This window comes from Polypterus senegalus, chromosome 12, assembly GCF_016835505.1.
Source record: "Polypterus senegalus isolate Bchr_013 chromosome 12, ASM1683550v1, whole genome shotgun sequence".
In the NCBI taxonomy this organism is placed as follows: Eukaryota; Metazoa; Chordata; class Cladistia; order Polypteriformes; family Polypteridae; genus Polypterus; species Polypterus senegalus.
In genome coordinates this window covers 122,004,667-122,024,322 of record NC_053165.1, presented here as the reverse complement: position 1 = coordinate 122,024,322, position 19,656 = coordinate 122,004,667, and the positions used below count along the sequence as shown (strand labels likewise).

General features: G+C 39.4%; 1 protein-coding gene across 1 annotated transcript in view; it reads left to right on the top strand.

The window, feature by feature from the left end:
* clpxa (caseinolytic mitochondrial matrix peptidase chaperone subunit Xa) overlaps positions 1-19,656 on the top strand; it is a 160,101-nt gene that overhangs the window by 127,507 nt on the left and 12,938 nt on the right. Inside the window, exons 9-11 of the mRNA XM_039771355.1 lie at positions 5,598-5,686; positions 5,812-5,976; positions 15,725-16,072. Coding sequence (XP_039627289.1) covers positions 5,598-5,686; positions 5,812-5,976; positions 15,725-16,072 — 602 coding nt within the window. The remainder of the gene's footprint in view (positions 1-5,597; positions 5,687-5,811; positions 5,977-15,724; positions 16,073-19,656) is intronic.

The following is a 19,656-nucleotide window of genomic DNA, read 5'->3' as shown; positions in this document are numbered from 1 at the left end:
GATGCCCACACAATAAGACCAGTCAATTAAATTTACCTGCGTGAACATATCTAAAATTTGAAAAATGTCCTGACCTGTTGTCTTCCTCTGAAATTCTTTGCAGAATAAAAGCACCAAACAAATTTTTCATTTCCTATAAATATTTAATAGACAATAAGCTGTGCTGTGTTAACTGCAAGTCAAACCAAGGGCACACAGTGTTGTCTGAAAATGGACAGTGTCAATCTTATAGGCAGCCTCCTTGCCAAGCAGTTTCAGAACTCTGTCTTCGGTCACTGGTAATTTCGGATCTTATCCTACTGTGTGAGCTTTCTTTGCATGGGCAGTGCGATACTATGCCAAAAAAGATGCCTTCAGTGCCCAATCTGAAACAGTTAGCAGCTGTGTGAATGTGCTCACTTGTTTCACAAGCAGTGCTGCTTTCTTTCGGGAAAAGTCAACATTTTTCCCAGTATCAGCTGGATGCTTTTGTTCTAGATGTCTTTTCACTTTAGATAGCTTTAGACATTTGTTTAACAGAATTCCCTTACAAAAAAACGCATTTGCCGTAATCAAGTCAGCCATTTTTCTTAGGCAGCATAAATCAGATCTATGTGAAGCTGCATACTTTCTAGATTTAGATTTTGCTTTAGAATATGACTCATTTGATGAATTTAAAACAGAACTAAATGTTTTTTATTTCTTTAGAATGTTTCCTTATTACAAAATTAAAACATATGCTTTATCATATGACACTCTTTTAACACTACAATGCAACATATGTACGTCTACAGTAGCCTCTGAGTAGCATTTGAAAAATGTGTTTATTAATAGGCGTAATTGGCAAGCGCACTAACAAAATGACAATATTAAAATACATTGTGAAGTAGAAAAATGCTTTATTTATATCTTTTAAAATAATAAAATTGTATGATTCTCCCTCTATATTGCTGCGAAACTCCTGATACAGGCAGGCCCTGGGTTACGTACAAGATAGGGACTGTAGGTTTGTATTAAAGTTTAATTTGTATTTAAGTCGGAACAGGTACATTATTTTAATAAATGCTATTGTTGACCAACTGTAACCAAGTACTCTGCCAATGAATGTTAGAGTTTCACCTCTCTCTGACCTTTTTATTATTTCTACTTTATTTTCAATGGTGATGGTTTTTCTGTTCTTTACTCTATCACCAGCACTTGCATCAGATTTGTGTTTCAGAGACATTCTTGAAGGGTGAAGACAAAGGTTAAGATGAGCTCTTCTGCACAGCTCTGTACATGCTATCACAGCAGGCAGGCATCCCTCGTCAGCACATCTGGTGTACTGACAAGAGACAACTTCCTGCTATGTACGTAACAGTACAAGCAAGCTGGCAGTCACCTCCACTACAGTATTCTGTGTGCAGCGTCCGTCCACCGAGAATGAACACGGTGCGACCAAAGGCATGTAATGAATAGCCCACCAACGCCCCTGTTCAACAGGCAGCCACCCGAAGCATGCTACAATGCTACCCCCCGCCGCCCCATTCACCCTCATTGGCCTCCGTTCAGCCACAACCTGGTCACTGCTTGTAGCATTACCAGCCGGCCACCGAGAATGAACGGGGCAGTCAAGTTTAATGGGGGGGTCAGTGAAACGCCTCCCTCCACTCCATCCAGCCTGCGTCTGGGCAGGAGCAGTAGCTGTGGCAGTGTAGTGGGCGGACAGCGAACCACCCCATCAAGCCTCCATCCTGCGCTCAAGCGATAGCTGTGGCCCCGATGACTATGGATGACAGGTCACCACCGGGAGCCGCCTGAGGGACTCTACACTGTGCGAGTAGCGAAATCGCTGCCCTCCAGCCACTGCTTGCAGCGTCCCCAGGCCAAAGATAATGGAATGGCAATTAACGAGGCGCATGCGTCACAGCTGCGGCCGCGTTTGTAGGTCGGATGTCCGTAACCTGGGGACTACCTGTATATCCCTGTGAACTTCCAGTGGGCCTCGGACCCCAGGTTGGAAACCATTGCTTTGAAAGTTCATCTTCATTAAAGAAAAGTGAGCTGCACAATGCAATAGACACTTCATACAACCAATGTGTGTTTAATCGTTAACTCTCATCAGACATATTTTATACTAGCAAGACTAGATCACATTTGGGAATATTTGAGCTTGGAAAACCCTTAAGTGGAATGTGTGAAATTTAACCTTTGTGGCTGCAGAAATCTGGAATCATTACTGCTTTGTACTTTCCCTTTTGAACCTAACATTGCTTATACCCTCATAGCTCAAGTAAATGTCATCTAATGTTTTTGTTCATACAGTATATTTCTGATTAGTAACATTAAGATGAAAACAGTGTTGAAGAAATCTTTGTTTTTTCTTCCCCTAAATTTAACATGAACTAACTTTCTAATATGAATAGCTTTTCTGTTAAAATTGTAGCTGCTGATGGGAGCACTCATGCCACTTCAGGATATCTGCGTAACATACACACACACCTTTTCAGCTTTTCAATTTAAGCAAAAGAGGAGATATAATTGAAATATTTACAATTATGAAGGGAATTAGTGCTGTTGATCAAGACTGTTACTTTAAAGCAAGTTCATCAATAACATAGGGACACATTTAGAAACTGGTTAAGGGTAAATTTCACACAAACATTACAAAGTTTTTCTTTGTGCAGGGAACCATAGACACATGAAATAAGGTACAGAGTAGTGTGGTAAACAGTTGGATTTAAGGGTCTTTCAAAAATAGACTTGATAGTTTTTTTTAGAAGAATTAAGTGGATAAGACTGTACTTGTAATATTTTTTTTTTACTATTATATTGTATTGAGGATTACTTGTGTTTTGTTCTGTGTGCTGAATTGTATTTACCTCCTTCTTTTTGACACCCACTGCACGTCCAACCTACCTGGGAAGGGGTCTCTCTTTGAACTGCCTATCCCAAGGTTTCTTCCATTTTTTCCCTACCATGATTTTTTTCAGAGTTTTTCCTTGTCGTCTTAGAGAGTCAAGGCTGGGGTGCTATCAAAAGGCCGGGACCGTTAAAGCCCATTGTTGCAATTCTTGTGTGATTTTGGGCTAAACAGAAATAATTTGTATTGTATTGCACTAATAAGCTTTGGATTTCAATAGCCTGTTTTTCATTTAGATTGTTCTAATGCTTGTGACGATGCGGGTTGGTTCCATGCTCCCATCTTGCCTCTGGGAGCCCTTGAACCCGTCACCATTGGTAATGTCACCGATGAGCTTAGCAGTGAGGCAACAACATAGCAAGGGGATGGTGCAAAAGTGTCAAGTGCTTTTATTAAAAACAACAACAAAAACAAAGTGTTCAAATAAAGAGTGCAGTGTTTCAAAAGTCAATAAATAAATAATCCAATAAAAGCAAGTGAAAATGTGGAGGTTAAAATCAATAGAAAAAGTCTTCTTAAAAACGAGGTTAAAATACTGTAGGAAGCATTCTTTTTAAAACCAACAACAACAAGCCCGGTGCCTTAATACCTGCGACTCCCCTGCTTCCCCCGACTGGGCTTCTCAATAGGGGAGTTGCCCTGCTTGCAGCTGACATTCTCTGTGCCCGCTTCAGCTGTTAGGATTGCATCACCGATCCCTGGCTCCGGTCGGCTCCTCCTGACAGCAACTTGGGATTCCCCAATGACCAGGGCTTCCATGCTGGGGACACCACGTCCCATGTCCCGACTCCCGCAGACTTCCGCGGCCTCACGTGGAGAGTCATCCGCCTTCCGGTCACTCCTGTCCTTCAAAAAAACGAATTCCTGCACAGTTGCATGCGAGCCTTCACTTGCTCGCTGTCCCACACCGGCTTTCTCTCTCTCTCTCCACTGATCCCTGTTTTTTCCTCCTGCAACTTCCCATTTGTTCTTTCTTTTTCTTTTTTCTCCTTAACCGTCTTGGGCTTCTCTTTATAATGGACGTGGCAGCTGTGGCAATCAGCAGTTCCCTCTCTCACCTGTGCACTTAGGTGAGAAATGTCCGCAGCACGAATCCACCTGGGAACAGCTTCAGCCACACTACCACACCCCCTTGCTAAGCCGCAAGCGTGTTGATTACTAATTTAAAAGTGGCTTTTTCGTCATCAGCTGTGGACCTGATACACCACAATGCTCTAAAATCTAAAAGTTACATTAACACTATCACACTGAAATTGGTGACAATAAAAGAACTGAATTACATACATAAACAATACAAGCATCCTACCATTCAATCACAGAGGTAAGAATACACACATTAGATAGCCTAACATTCTCCTTTTTTTAGCTTAAGTGGAAGCACCCCTGCCTCCTCCCTCATATATCGTGCCATTATTAATGGCACTCAGATTACTCTAAGACCGGGGATGTACTTAACGCTATGCAACACATGAGCTTGAGGACAGTGCTGATGTGCAAGCAGTGTACTGTCTATGCTTGCACGGGTATAGCATCCGGTTTTGCTGTTTTGTGAGTTGAGAAATGGAAGATGGTAAAATATTTTCCATTCTGTTGCTGTTTTGAAGGTGCCAAAAAAAAGTCAGGAACAGCGACACATAATGTTGAGACAGTATGTGATACCTTTAAATGTATTGAGTCATTACAATAGGGAATATGTGACACTTGTAATTCCTATGTGATAAAAGAATGAAGAATAGCATCCTGAAGACATTTATTTGCATGTCATCTTCTAAGTTTGATGATTTGCTTCACTGCATCAAACCATTCATCAAACATCAAAGCATGCAAATTGATCCTGTTAGAACTGCAAGCTTGCAATCACATGTTGATAGTAAACAAAGATGCTGATGTAACGTACCAAAACTTGGACATACGCGCCACCCATATTTTTCCAGGTACTGCAACTTGCACACACACATCGCGTTAATTTCTTAGAATGTGTTTAGAGGATGTGTCAAAAGAATGCTGGCAACACATGGCAGCCAAGATGTGTGTATGTATGTGTTCTGGGTGTATAAAAAAAGTATAAAAAATAATAGGCTCTTGCCAGAATAACATGGAAGGGTTTTTTTTAAAGCGTTGGGATGAGGATTATCCTGACTGTGAAATGATCTGCACGTGGCTTTAATATGAAAATGAGCACTTGAAAAGGAGACAAATGAATGTTGCGTCTGCAAACTCTCATAATGCAAGTGTTCTGTAAATCAATTCTTCTGCCATATGGAGATAAGCTTTTGAATGGATATACACCTCCACTCCTTTTTACTGGATAAATGGCTGGTCTGTGAAACAAAAAGATATTGGTTACCGAGCTACAACTAAGCATGTCCTATACCTCCAGTCTGCTGTGCAGCAGCCATATTGGCACAATATAACCGCAAGTTAAAAAAAATGTTTTTGTGTGTATTTTTTGGACTGAGCTTATTACATTGATTATTGATTGTGGATCAGTCATGTCTTGCCAATAACCAGACAGTTTAATAAAGTCAATATTGGTGCTTGTGGAATACAATGTACTAGATAAGTATTTCTATGCTTAAGCCACCTCACTCGACTAAGACACTGAACACTAAGAAGTCGTTAAGTGATATCTTTAAAAAAATATTTGAAATTTTCATCAGCATTTAATTATATCCTGTTTAATAACTGACACTGATAAGAAATCTTCTTGTTTAAGGAATTGTTTTTCTGGATGAAGTAGATAAAATCGGCAGTGTGCCAGGCATTCACCAGTTACGAGATGTTGGTGGGGAAGGTGTGCAGCAAGTAAGTTCTTTGTATAATTAATTAAAATTCTGGTATGTATGTATTCTTAATTTAAAGTGTTACATCAATTAAATGTGTTTTAGGTGTTCTTTATTTTATGTTATTTTTCTCTTTCCCCTGGGCAGGGTTTGCTGAAACTTCTTGAAGGAACAATTGTTAATGTTCCTGAGAAAAATTCTAGAAAGTTAAGAGGAGAAACTGTTCAAGTTGATACAACAAACATCCTTTTTGTGGCTTCGGGTGCTTTTAATGGACTTGACAGGATAATTAGCAGAAGAAAAAATGAAAAGGTATGCCTCTTGTAGTCTTGCTTAAAACCAGTCTAAAGTTATGTTTGCAAAAATTTAAAAAGTGAAAAAGTCTGAAGAAGACTATCCTGGCCGTATTGAGTGCAAGGCAGAAACCACAAGAAGATCGGGGCAAATTTATCACATGGCCCATTTGCACACACTGTCCTACTTTGCCAATTTATTCTTCTTGATTTCCATGCTGAGCATGTTGTTGATCAAGCATGGAATTTGAACATAGAATAAATACCATATGCATGAGGCAACAGCACTAGATCTGGACCAGAGCATTACTAAGTTACTGGACAGTCTGAAGTGCAACTTGATGGCATCAGATGGACCAAAACATAATGTCCCTGAGGTGTTCTATTGGATTTAAGTCAGGCAAGCGTGGGGGCCAGTCAATGGTTATCAGTTCTTTCATACTCCAGGAACTTGCCTGTATACTCTCAACATATGAGTCCGGGCATTGTTATGCACCAGGAGGAACCCAGGACCCACTGCACCAGCATAGGGTCTGACAATGGTTCCAAAGATTTCATCCCGCTATCTAATGGCAGTCAAGGTGCCGTTGTTTAGCCTTTAAAGGTTTGTGTGTCCCTCCATGGACATGCCTCCCCAGGCCATCGGTGACTCCCCACCAAAACCGTTACGCTGAACGATGTCACATGTGTTCAGGGTGAACCTTGTGTGTATGTACACATATTGTGTGTGTATGTGAGTGTATATATATATGTATGTATATGTGTGTGTGTTTATATATACAGTAATCCCAGAACCCCCCGCGATAGATGAAAATCCGCGAAGTAGAAACCATATGTTTGTATGGTTATTTTTATATATTTTAAGCCCTTATAAACTCTCCCACACTGTTAACATTATTAGAGCCCTCTACACATGAAATAACACCCTTTAGTCAAACGTTTAAACTGTGCTCCATGACAAGACAGAGATGGCAGTTCTTTCTCACAATTAAAAGAATGGAAATATATCTTCTCTTCAAAGGAGTGCGTGCGTCAAGAGCAGAGAATTTCAAAGAGAGAGCGAGTGCTCGCTAAGAAAAGCAAACAATCAAAGCTTTTGTGCTTTTAAGTATGCTGAGGCACCGCAATAAAGCGGCATTTTTTAGAGGAGCTTCCGTATCATCTAGGCAAACAACCCCTCTGCGCACACCCCCTCCGTCAGGTGGAGAGAGTGAGAGAAACATAGAAAAGCAAACAATCAAGCACCGTGCGGGAAGCACATCGTATATCATTGAGGAGTTTTATTTAATATGTAATATACATGCTTTGATTGGGTAGCTTCTAAGCCATCCGCCAATAGCGTCCGTGGTATGAAATCAACTGGGCAAACAAACTGAGGAATCATGTACCATAAATTAAAAGACCCATTGTCCGCAGAAATCCGCAAACCAGTGAAAAATCCGTGATATATATTTAGATATGCTTACATTTAAAATCTGAGATGAAGTGAAGCCGCAAAAGCACGATATATCGAGGGATCACTGTATGTGTGTATGTATATATATATATATATATATGTGTATGTATGTATATATATATATATATGTGTATGTATGTATATATATATATGTATGTATATATATATATGTATGTATATATATATATATATATATATATATATAAATGTGTATATATCTTTTCAAACTAGTGCAGCAAATGGCAAGCAGTTCTTTTAAGGGTAGAAAGCCACTTGTAAGAGTCATATGAAGAACAGGGAATCGAGCCATTGCGGTATTAGGTGCTGATCAGAGGTGGGTAGTAAAGAGTTACCTTTACTCCGTTACATTTACTTGAGTAACTTTTTAAAAAACTTGTACTTCTAAGAGTAGTTTTACTGCACCATACTTTTTACTTTTACTTCAGTACATTTATGAAGTAGAAAACGCTACTCTTACTCCTCTACATTGGGCAACACTCGAATTGTTACTTTTTCCCATTAACCCCGTGCGGCTGCCACATATTCTTTAGCTAAAACTCCCTAAACTGTTTCCCATTCAGTGCTAAACCGCTACCAATGCGGTCTGTTTTCTGCCACTTCAGTTTCGAGGGGTACTGTTCTGCGCTTTTCGCCGCTCTGCAAGCCTGCCTGCCTGCCTGCAAGCGTTTGCTTTCATTGCCGTGCCTGGGCGTTTTTCTTTTTTTTTTTTCTTAAGTAAATCGTTATTTCTATTGATTGATTCATGCTTTCATTGATTATCGCTAATACTGTTATTAGGTGGTCACTATTTTTGCCTGTTGTATCCTATCCATCTAGCTTCTTTCACAACTATCTCCACTTTCACTGCCGCTTGTCTGAGTGCAGCGTGTCAATTGATATATGATTTCATGTATTTCTTTTTGACAATTCTCCAAATTGTAAAATACATATACCTTATATATAAAACGAAACTAGGCACAGAATCCACATTACTTGAGGTCCAGTGTAAAGTTTCCACAGTCAGTGATGATTTGGGGTGCCATGTCTTCTGCTGGTGTTGGTCCATTGTGTTTTCTGAGGTCCAAGGTCAACGCAGCCGTCTACCAGGAAGTTTTAGAGCACTTCATGCTTCCTGCTGCTGGCGAACTTTATGAAGATGCAGATTTAATTTTCCAACAGGACCTGGCACCTGCACACAGTGCCAAAGCTACCAGTACCTGGTTTAAGGACCATGGTATCCCTGTTCTTGATTGGCCAGCAAACTCGCCTGACCTTAACTCCATAGAAAATCTATGGGGTATTGTGAAGAGGAAGATGCAATACGCCAGACCCAACAATTCAGAAGACCTGAAGGCCACTATCAGAGCAACATGGGGTCTCATAACACCTGAGCAGTGCCACAGACTAATTGACTCCAGGCCACGCTGCATTGCTGCTAATCCAGGCCAAAGGAGCACCAACTAAATATTGAGTGCTGTACATGCTCATACTTTTCATGTTCATACTTTTCAGTTGGCCAACATTTTTAAAAATCCTTTTTTTGCATTGGTCTTAATTGATATTCAAATTTTCCGAGATACTGAATTTGGGACTTTCATTAGTTGTCAGTTATAATCATCAAAATGAAAAGAAATAAACATTTGAAATTCATCAGGCTGTGTGTAATGAATGAATCTAATAAAAGTTTCACTTTTTGAATGGAATTACTGAAATAAATAAACTTTGTCATGATATTCTAATTTTAAGACCGGCACCTGTGTATGTATATGTGTGTGTATATATATATATATATATATATATATATATATATATATATATATATATATATATATATATATATATATTTATATATATATATATATATATATATATTTATATATATTTTAGATAGATATGCAGTAATCCCTCCTCGATCGCGGGGGTTGCGTGTTCCAGAACCCCCCGTGATAGATGAAAATCCGCGAAGTAGAAACCATATGTTTGTATGGTTATTTTTATTTATTTTAAGCCATTATAAACTCTCCCACACTGTTAACATTATTAGAGCCCTCTAGACATGAAATAACACCCTTTAGTCAAAAGTTTAAACTGTGCTCCATGACAAGACAGAGATGACAGTTCTTTCTCACAATTAAAAGAATGCAAACATATTCTCCTCTTCAAAGAATGCGTGTCAGGAGCAGATAATGTCAGAGAGAGAGCGCGATAGAAAAGCAAACAATCAAAAAATCAATACGTGCTTTTAAGTATGCCGAAGCACCGTGATAAAGCGGCATTTTTTAGAGGAGCCTCCATATCCCCTAGGCAAACAGCCTCTGTGCAAACAGCCCCACTGCTCACACCCCCTCCGTCAGGCAGAGAGAGTGAGAGAGACAGATAAAAGCAAACAATCAAGCACTGCACAGGAAGCACATCGTATATCATTGAGTTTTATTTAATATGTAATACGTGCTCTGATTGGGTAGCTTCTCAGCCATCTGCCAATAGTGTCCCTTGTATGAAATCAACTGAGCAAACCAACTGAGGAAGCATGTAGCATAAATTAAAAGACCCATTCTCCGCAGAAATCCGCGAACCAGTGATAAATCCGTGATATATATTTAGATGTGCTTACATTTAAAATCTGGAGTGAAGCCGCGAAAGTCGAAGCACGATATAGCGAGGGATCACTGTGTGTGTGTATGTAAATATATATATATATATATATATAGATATATAGATAGAGAGATATAGATATATACAGTGGGTACGGAAAGCATTCAGACCCCCTTCAATTTTTTAACTCTTTGTTATATTGCAGCCATTTGCTAAAATCATTTAAATAAATTTTTCCCTCATTAATGTACACACAGCATCCCATATTGACAGACGACAAAAAAGAATTTTTGAAATTGTTGCAGATTTATTAAAAAAGAAAAACTGAAATATCACATGGTTCTAAGTATTCAGACCCTTTGCTCAGTTTTTAGTAGAAACACCCTTTTGAGCTAATACAGCCATGAGTCTTCTTGGGAAAGATGCAACAAGTTTTTCACACCTGGATTTGGGGATCCTCTGCCATTCCTCCTTGCAGATCCTCTCCAGTTCTGTCAGGTTGGATGGTAAACGTTGGTGGACAGCCATTTTTAGGTCTCTCCAGAGATGCTCAATTGGGTTTAAGTCAGGGCTCTGGCTGGGCCATTCAAGAACAGTCACAGAGTTGTTGTGAAGCCACATCTTCGTTATTTTAGCTGTGTGCTTAGGGTCATTGTCTTATTGGAAGTTAAACCTTCGGCCCAGTCTGAGGTCCTTAGCGCTCTGGAGAAGGTTTTTGTCCATGATATCCCTGTACTTAGTCGCATTCACCATTCCCTCAATTGCAACCAGTCATCCTGTCCCTGCAGCTGAAAAATACCCCTACAGCATGATGTTGCCACTGCCATGCTTCACTGTGGGGACTGTATTGGACAAGTGATGAGCAGTGCCTGGTTGTCTCCACACATACCACTTAGAATTAAGGCCATAAAGTTCTATCTTGGACTCATCAGTCCAGAGAATCTTATTTCTCAACATCTCGGAGTCCTTCAGGTGTCTTTTAGCAAACTCCATGCGGGCTGTCATGTGTCTTGCACTGAGGAGAGGCTTCCGACAGGCCACTGTGCCATAAAGCCCTGACTGGTGGAGGGCTGCAGTGATGGTTGACTTTCTACAACTTTCTCCCATCTCCTGACTGCATCTCTGGAGCTCAGCCAAAGTGATCTTTGGGTTCTTCTTTACCTCTCTCACCAAGGCTCTTTTCCCCCGGTAGCTCAGTTTGGCCGGACGGCCAGCTCTAGGAAGGGTTCTGGTCGTCCCAAACGTCTTCCTTTTAAGGATTATGGAGGCGACTGTGCTCTTGGAAACCTTAAGTGCAGCAGAAATTTTTTTGTAACCTTGGCCAGATCTGTGCCTTGCCACAATTCTGTCTCAGCTCTTCAGGCAATTCCTTTGACTTTATGTTTATGCATTGTGAGCTGTAAGGTCTTATATAGACAGGTGTGTGGCTTTCCTAATCAAGTCCAATCAGTATAATCAAACACAGCTGGACTCAAATGAAGGTGATCTCAAGGATGATCAGATGAAATGGAAAGCACCTGAGTTAAATATATGAGTGTCACAGCAAAGGGTCTGAATACTTAGGACCATGTGATATTTCAGTTTTTCTTTTTTAATAAATCTGCAACAATTTCAAAGATTATTTTTTTTGTCTGTCAATATGGGGTGCTGTGTGTACTTTAATGAGGAAAAAAATTAATTTAAATGATTTTAACAAATGGCTGCAATATGACAAAGAGTGAAAAATTGAAGGGGGTCTGAATACTTTCCATACCCACTGTATGTATGTATGTGTGTGTGTATGTATATGTATCCATCTGCATGGCATGTCACTGCTTTTTCGCGTCTGTCACCTCCTTCCCTTTTCATGTGATTCCACCCTATTGCTATGTGGTGCTGTACATCTGTATTGCTTACATATTGGAGACATTTATTTGCATACCCTAGCATGCCGCCAAAAGGCCGTTGAGCGGCTGCACATCTTTGTCTTCAGGCCCCTGTCAGCTCTTAGTTTTTCTGTTGTGGCGGTTTGGGGAGAGTTACTTTACCCTCAATCAGTGGTGTCCAAACTTTTTTCAAAGAGGCCCAGACTTGATGAAGTGAACATGCGCGAGGGCCGACCATTTTGCCTGACATTTAAAATTAAGTACAAATGAACTATTTTATGTAAACTTTATTGCAAACGATTTGAATTACATTTCTAAACAGTAGTAAAATCACTCTGCCTTTCATATTTAAAGGCCAGATGAAAAAAAACAACACAGGATGCTGAAATATATGCCAGGAACACAACTAACATTAACTGAGATTTTTTTATCATGTATTCATCTCTATTGAAAAAAATGGCCTCCACTAATGTGAAGGGTGAAACTGAGATCTGGACTTCAGCACATAGGCTAGGTCTGTTTCAAAGGCAGTGGTTTTGATACGCAAAATGTCACGCAGGTGAGAGTCACTTAGTCTTGTCCTCACGTGGTTCTTGTTAAAGTTCATAGCAGAGAATGTCTTCTCACACAAATATGTTGAACCAAACAAGCTCAGCATTTTCTTAGCAAATGTTCGAATCTCTGGAAACCGGCTCTTATCCAGTTGGTGGTAAAAGTTCACAAGAGAGAGCTGTTGGTGACGACTGCGTAACTCGCTGTCGCAATGCAGCTCAATGAGCTAGAGCTGCAGCTGATCTGGAGCATCATTGGGGTCAACAGAGAATGAAGAGGAGAAAAGGCTGAGTTCTTTTTCAATAGCTTCAAAATCCTGAAAGCGCCTATTAAACTCCCCAGCCAGAGATGTGATATCTGCTGCATATCTGCTCATTTGCGCACTGACATTATCCTGTGGAAAACTGTTCATTATTTCCTGCAACGCTGAAAAAGTATGGTAATGGGCTGTGTTTGTGACAACTGCCTTATGAAAAGTTGCAGCTTTGTTCCAAAGGCTTTGAGGTGTGAATAGAGCTGGTTCACCGCTGCATCTTTCCCCTGAAGACTTGTGTTCAGTACATTCAGATGCTTTGTTGTGTCAACTAGAAACCCCAAATTAGCCAGCCAAATAGGATCAGATAGTTCTTGCATCGGTTGTCCCTTTGTGTCTAAGAATTCTTTAATTTCCTTCCTGAGAGAGTAGAAACGCTGAAGTGCAGACCCCCGACTGAGCCATCTTACATCGTTGTGATATAAAACATCTTCGTATTCAGCCTGGATGTCCAGAAGAAACTGTTTAAACTGGCGGTGGCACAGGGATTTAGAGCGAATAAAATTAATAGTCTTTAGCACCGGTTTCATAACATGATCATATTTGAGATGTTTAGCACAGAGAACTTGTTGATGAATGATACAATGGAGTTTAATAGCTTTGCCTCCTTCTTCCATCACTTTGTTACAGATTAGGGTTGATAATCCACTTCGCTCACCAGCCATGGCAGGTGCCCCATCAGTAGTAATCCCAGTAACTTTGTTCCAAGGCAGTTTCATGTCATCTATGGCAGAACTAACAGAAACAAATAAATCTGTTCCTCTTGTTTGGCCCGTAAGGCTCTGAAGGTCAAGTAGCTCTTCAGTCACATTCATTTCATTGTCAACCCCTCTCATGAAAATCAGCAACTGGGCTGTGTCAAATAGATCCGTGCTTTCATCACAGGCTATTGAAAAGAAGTCAAAATCCACTCCTTTGGACGTCAACTGTCTCTTAATATCTAATGAAATATCTTCAATTCTCCGTGCTACAGTGTTACGAGCCAGGCAAATGTTGGCAAACTCTTGCTTCTTCTCAGGACAGATATTCTCAACCATTTTCATAATGCGTTCTTTGATAAATGCACCCTCAAGAAAAGATTTGCCATTTTAGCAATTAACGTTGCAACCTCATAGCTCGCCCTTGTGGCATTTTCATTTGACTCACGGGCTCTTGTAAAAAATCGCTGTTGCGATATTAAAACAGCTTCAAGTTGCTTACACTTTTCAGCGGTCACGCCTTTTAGCTTGTCATATGTGCTATGTCTCGACTGGTAGTGTCTCTTGACATTAAATTCCTTATAAACAGCCACAGTCTCTTGGCATATCAGACAAACGCAGTAATTCCGTATTTCAGTGAAGAAATATTCTACTTTCCATCTATCTTGGAAACGTCGGCCCTCACTGTCAACTTTTCTTCTCTTATTTACAGTCGCCATTTTAGAAATTGGCCAGAAGGGGGAGAAATTATGAGCGCAGTGCCAGAGGTTTTGGTTCAAGTATGTTCACCCAAGCCCTAAGTGTGTTTGCCTGAGCACTAATAGATGTGCGCAATGAGGACGCAGCACAAGGAGAAGTGATGCTTCTATGTTGCAACAAAGACGAATAAAAAGGGAAATCAAGGTCATGTCTCGCTGTGCATACAGAATTGCTTCCTCACAGTGGATTCAACACCATACAGGTGGCTGTAATAAAGGAAAAATAAACAATCAGCGCATACAAAGTGATCAAATAAATAAGAATTGCAGCGCCATTCTCGAGCGCCATTGATATTATCCAAATCACTTTTAAAAAAGTCCAGGAAACAGCAGCGAGAGGTAGAAGGGGGGCGGGCAGAGGATAAGGAAGGACGCACTGTTATCGGAGGTCCCGGCGCCGCCCCTCCCCTTCTACCTCTCGGCGCTGCTTTCTGGACTTTTTTTATTACATTATATACATATATATGGAATTATATGAAGCAACAGGGCTTTACGGATAAAATTGCACTTACTAAAACAGGAAGTAGACCTCCACGGTCAACTCTACATGGGGCTACAGGTGGCTGCGTGGTAAGAGAAGGAATGCAGATTTCAAATCCTTCTGCATTCCGCGTAGCGGCGCCAGGCACAAAGAAAAGAGCGGGGGCGGGGATGTGCGATGGCTCAGACACAGAGAAAGACATTGCTCAGCCGTGTCTCTGGGGGCCGTATGGAAGTAAAGGACGGGCCGCAACTGGCCCGTGGGCCGGATTTTGGACATTACTGCCCTAAATATTAATATATTGAAATATCAGGTACCTATTGATCTATATGTACCATTCTGTAAACAATGTTGTGATATTTCAGCTTTTAACTTGTTTTTGTTGATGAGTGAGTGAATGAATGAGCCAGTCCACTGTACAGTATTATATTATTTTGAAAAATACTTTTTGTTAGCAAGTGATGTTTTCTGATTTCTAATAATAATGGTTTGAGCAAATTATAATAAGGTTAGCAAAGTGTTTTTTAAAAGGGGGATGGGTTGATGCGCCTTTTAAATATAAATCATTGGGGATGGGGTCTTAAGACACCACATACTTTTTTTCACCTCCAAAGGCATTCTATAATGCACTCAAATAAAATGTATTTTTTGTGATTTTGATGGAGTTGTAAAATTGTCTGATGGGTTGGTCAGAGAATGCTGCTATCTCATTTCATTCTGAAAAGCTATTCCAAGTAATTTGGTTGGTAACTGTAATTTTACTCTATTTGAAAAAAAGAACTAAAGCAAAAAAAAAGCTGCCCTAATTTTTTTTATGTGAAAACATTCATCCATCCAACCCGCTATCCATAGTTTTAATCGGTACCCCTAAATTCTGCCAGGCTACAGTCTTTCCCAAGTTAAGAATTTACCTTAATGTTTTATATTATTTTCAAAATTTTTATTACTTAAGATTTTTTTTTTTCTTCCAAAAGTCAGTCTTTTATGCCTTTTTGAAGTTTTTATAAATACAGTTAGTTGTTTCTTTTTGCCTTTGTATATCATTTTAGTATCTGGGGTTTGGGACACCATCAAACCTTGGGAAAGGAAGGAGGGCAGCAGCAGCTGCTGATCTTGCTAATATAAGTGGAGAAGGTGATACAGTTCAGGAGATTGAAGAGAAAGACCGGTTGCTACGCCATGTTGAAGCTCGGGACCTGATTGAGTTTGGTATGATTCCTGAATTTGTGGGACGCTTGCCAGTTGTTGTTCCTTTGCACAGCCTGGATGAGGAGACACTGGTTAGAATTCTAACTGAACCCCGGAATGCTATAATTCCGCAATATCAAGCATTGTTCAGCATGGATAAGGTAGTTTTTTTTTATTTATTATTATTATTATTGGTATATTGTAAATTTGTGTGTTGTTTGATGATTTGTTTCTTGCCATGATTAACATTTCCTTTTGGCAAATTTGCTAGTAGCAGATGCCACAAATATATCTTGACCACAAGTATTTGCTGCTGAAAAATGAACTTGTGTTTTTCCAAGCATGAGGTAAATAACAGACTGTGACTTGTAGTTACTTTGACTTCCTTTATGTTTTGTAAAACCGAATTATCTTGTGACTTAACCTGGTTAAATTGACCCCAGTATGAGTTAACAACTTTGGGTATATGAATGATCTTGTCTTGCGATAGACTCGCACACTATGCAGAATTGATTTCCGCCTTACATCCAGTCTTGTCAGTTGTGACTCCCCATAAACATGCATTGAGTTAGGTAGGCTCAAAGAGTGGATTAATGTTTGTAGTTTTGAAAGTAAGTTTGAATAAGTTGATTTGCATGTTACTGAAAATCAGAATAAGTAATGCAATTGAAATGTACTTATTGTTAATATTATGTAAACCTATTTGGTGCAGGCCCAGAACATGTGACCCAGTGAGGCTGGGGTGCAACCAGGTTGGATCATGCCCTGGAAACATTTTGGAGAGTTTTAGTCAGACAGATGTGCTCGATATATAATTTTGAGTTGTATAATTGTATACTCGAGTGAATTCTCTGCATTGCTACTTTCCACTCCTTTTCTGATATATTAATTGAGAGATCTTTTTCCCAGTGTCCTCTTGGATCTTTGAAGGGAAGGGATTGTAAAATGATTTTATATATTGTAGAGATGGAGTCTAATTCCTTGAGATTGAGCAATATTTTTTCCAGCATGGATGAGAGTGCAAGATGAGGAAAATCTGGAAGGTTCTGTTTGACAAAGTTCCTGATTTGAAGATCGTGAAAGAAATGTGTAGCTGGAATGTTAAATTTGGAATGTAATTGTTCATAGGATGCAAAGACGTTGTCTATATAAAGATCTCTAAGCAAGTTAATTCCAAATTTTTCCTAGATATTAAAAACTGCATATGTTTGTGAAGGTTGAAAGAGGTGGTTCTCTTGCAGGTGCCACAGATAGAAGCTTCTCCATCTTAAAATGCTTTCTACATTGGTTCCAGATTCTAAGTGAGTGGAGCACAATTGGGTTATTAGTGTATTACCGGTAACGTGTGTTTATTGGAGCACAGAGCAAGGAATACAAAGAAGTACTGCAGGATTTTACTTCTATTGCGGTCCAAGCCTGTGTATGTTCTTCTATTTGTGTCCAGGTTCTTATCGCCTGTATATTTGCTGCCCAGTAATAAAACTGGAAGTTAGGTAGAGCCATGCCACCTTATGCCTTTTGTCTTTGTAGGTTCGCTCTTTTGATGCGTAGATGTTTTAAATTCCAAATAAATGAGGTTATTGTTGAATCTAATTGCTTAAAGAATTATTTATTAATGTATATTGGGATGTTTTGAAATAAAAAGGAGCTTAGGAAGAATATTCATCTTAACAGTGTTAATTCTTCCAGCTAGTGTGAGATGAAAAGTTGACCATCTATGCAAGTCTTGTTTAATTTTTTCCATGCAGACAGCAAATTTTGTTGATATAGAGCTTTATGTTTACTTGTGATGTTTACCCCTAGGTATTTAAACTGTTCTGCAATGATAAAAGGTAGGGTATCTAATCTAATATATGCTTGAGAATTCACTGGAAAGAGTACACTTTTATTCAGATTAATTCTGAGACCAGAGATCTTTTGAAATTCTGTGAGTGCTACCAAGACTGCAGGCACAGAATTTCCTGGGTCCGAAATATACAGTACCATATCATCTGCATATAATGAGATTTTCTGTTCCAGTCCTTCTCTGCTAATCCCCTTTATCTGATCAGTATTTCGACAATGTATTGCCAGTGGTTTAATGGCAATCGCAAACAGCAGCGGTGACAAGGGGCATCCTTGTCTAGTGCCACGTTCTAGTTTAATGTAGTCTGAGCAAATGTTATTGATGCAAATTGAAGCTTCTGGGTCTTTTTTTAACTTATAGGGAGTCAAATGCTCTAGCATTGTGTATGGCAATGACAGAAAATTATATTCTTTTCAAATTAAGCAAACACCTAAAATGAGTTTAACTTAAAGCATTAACTTTCTAAGATTGGCTTCTTTCATTTCCTGCCCCTAATTGTTTATGCAGGAGCAGAAACAATTACTATGTTTTTCTTCAATAAGAGCCACTAAGTTTACTTTTACATTAACTGTTGCTTTTAAATCATTAGCAATAACACTGCAAACAAACATTTAAAAATTTCCTATTTCAAATGTTGGTTGTTTCTTGAAGCAATCACAGTTTATTTATAGGTCTGTCCAGTATGCTGGTTTTAGTCTGCACATTGAATCTTCTTGCACCTGCTTCAGGGATTCTACAGAGTGGTCCAGATCTAATTATGCAGATCCAGATCATCTGGATGACTTTGATTTATGCGGGGACAATTCCATTTCGTGAAGGCGATTCTTCATGTCATCAGTTCGCACACTTCTCAATGGCCTGGGATTTTTCAAGTGATTTTCTGTGTAATAAACTTAAGTTATAGCGTAATGAAAATTGCATAATTAGATCTGGACCACCCTAAAGTGTTAAAATCATGCCTCAATACATTTCATTCATTTTACTGGCAACATAAAGCTCTTGGTCTCAAAAAAGCTGAGCTCAATCCTTCAATTACAGAGTTAAAAAAAAAAAATCCTCAAACAAGCAGGGATGCTACCATTACCTGTTTATAGCCATTGTTACTGTTATGGAAGTCTCCATTGCTTTGAAATGCCCAGTATTGACAAAGTAAGTAAATGTGACTGATCACTAATAATATTTGAGGTAGCAGCATGTATTTCTGTACACAAAGTTATAGTTATACCCATATCTCCAAATAGCTTAAACATAAATTTCTTTACTAATTCTTTATAAGAAAGGTGACGATGGGGAGGGTGACTTACTAGTTAGGCCGATGTTAAACTTATTTTTTGTTTAAAGCAGGTTGTAGTTCTTTCTATTTCATAGTATTTTATTTTTGTCATATCTTCATTGCCTAAGTCCAAGTTCCTTTTACTTAATTAATAGAAAACAAACACATCCAAATTATATAGCATCCATGGTTATTATTGGAGTATATAAAATATATTTATCAAGGAAATGTACCAGTCAGTGTTGATTTAACGCATCCTCTGAGCACATCCTCAGAAATTAACATGATGCGTGCACAAATTGTATTACCAGCAAAAATTCAGGGTCGCGCAGTGTGCAAGTTGGAACGTGACATTAGAGTCTTTGCTTACTATCATCAGCAAGCCGCTTTGCAGATCCTACGGAGTCAATGTGTGAGCTTTGATGTTTGCTGAATTGGACTTGGTACTCCAATACTGGTGGAGTGGTGTCTGATGAAAGGAGATTGATCACATCCTCTTGGGTAGATGTGATAGGCTCTTGCACAATTGCAAGGTGTATAGAAGTGCCCAGCTTGTGAATTCTGACCACAGAATTGTTGCTACTCTGAAGATCCATCTTAGGTCCAGTAGGCTACCTGTGACGATGTGGGTTCTAGCTCCACGCCCTTTGATGTTTGGGAACCCTTGAACCCAA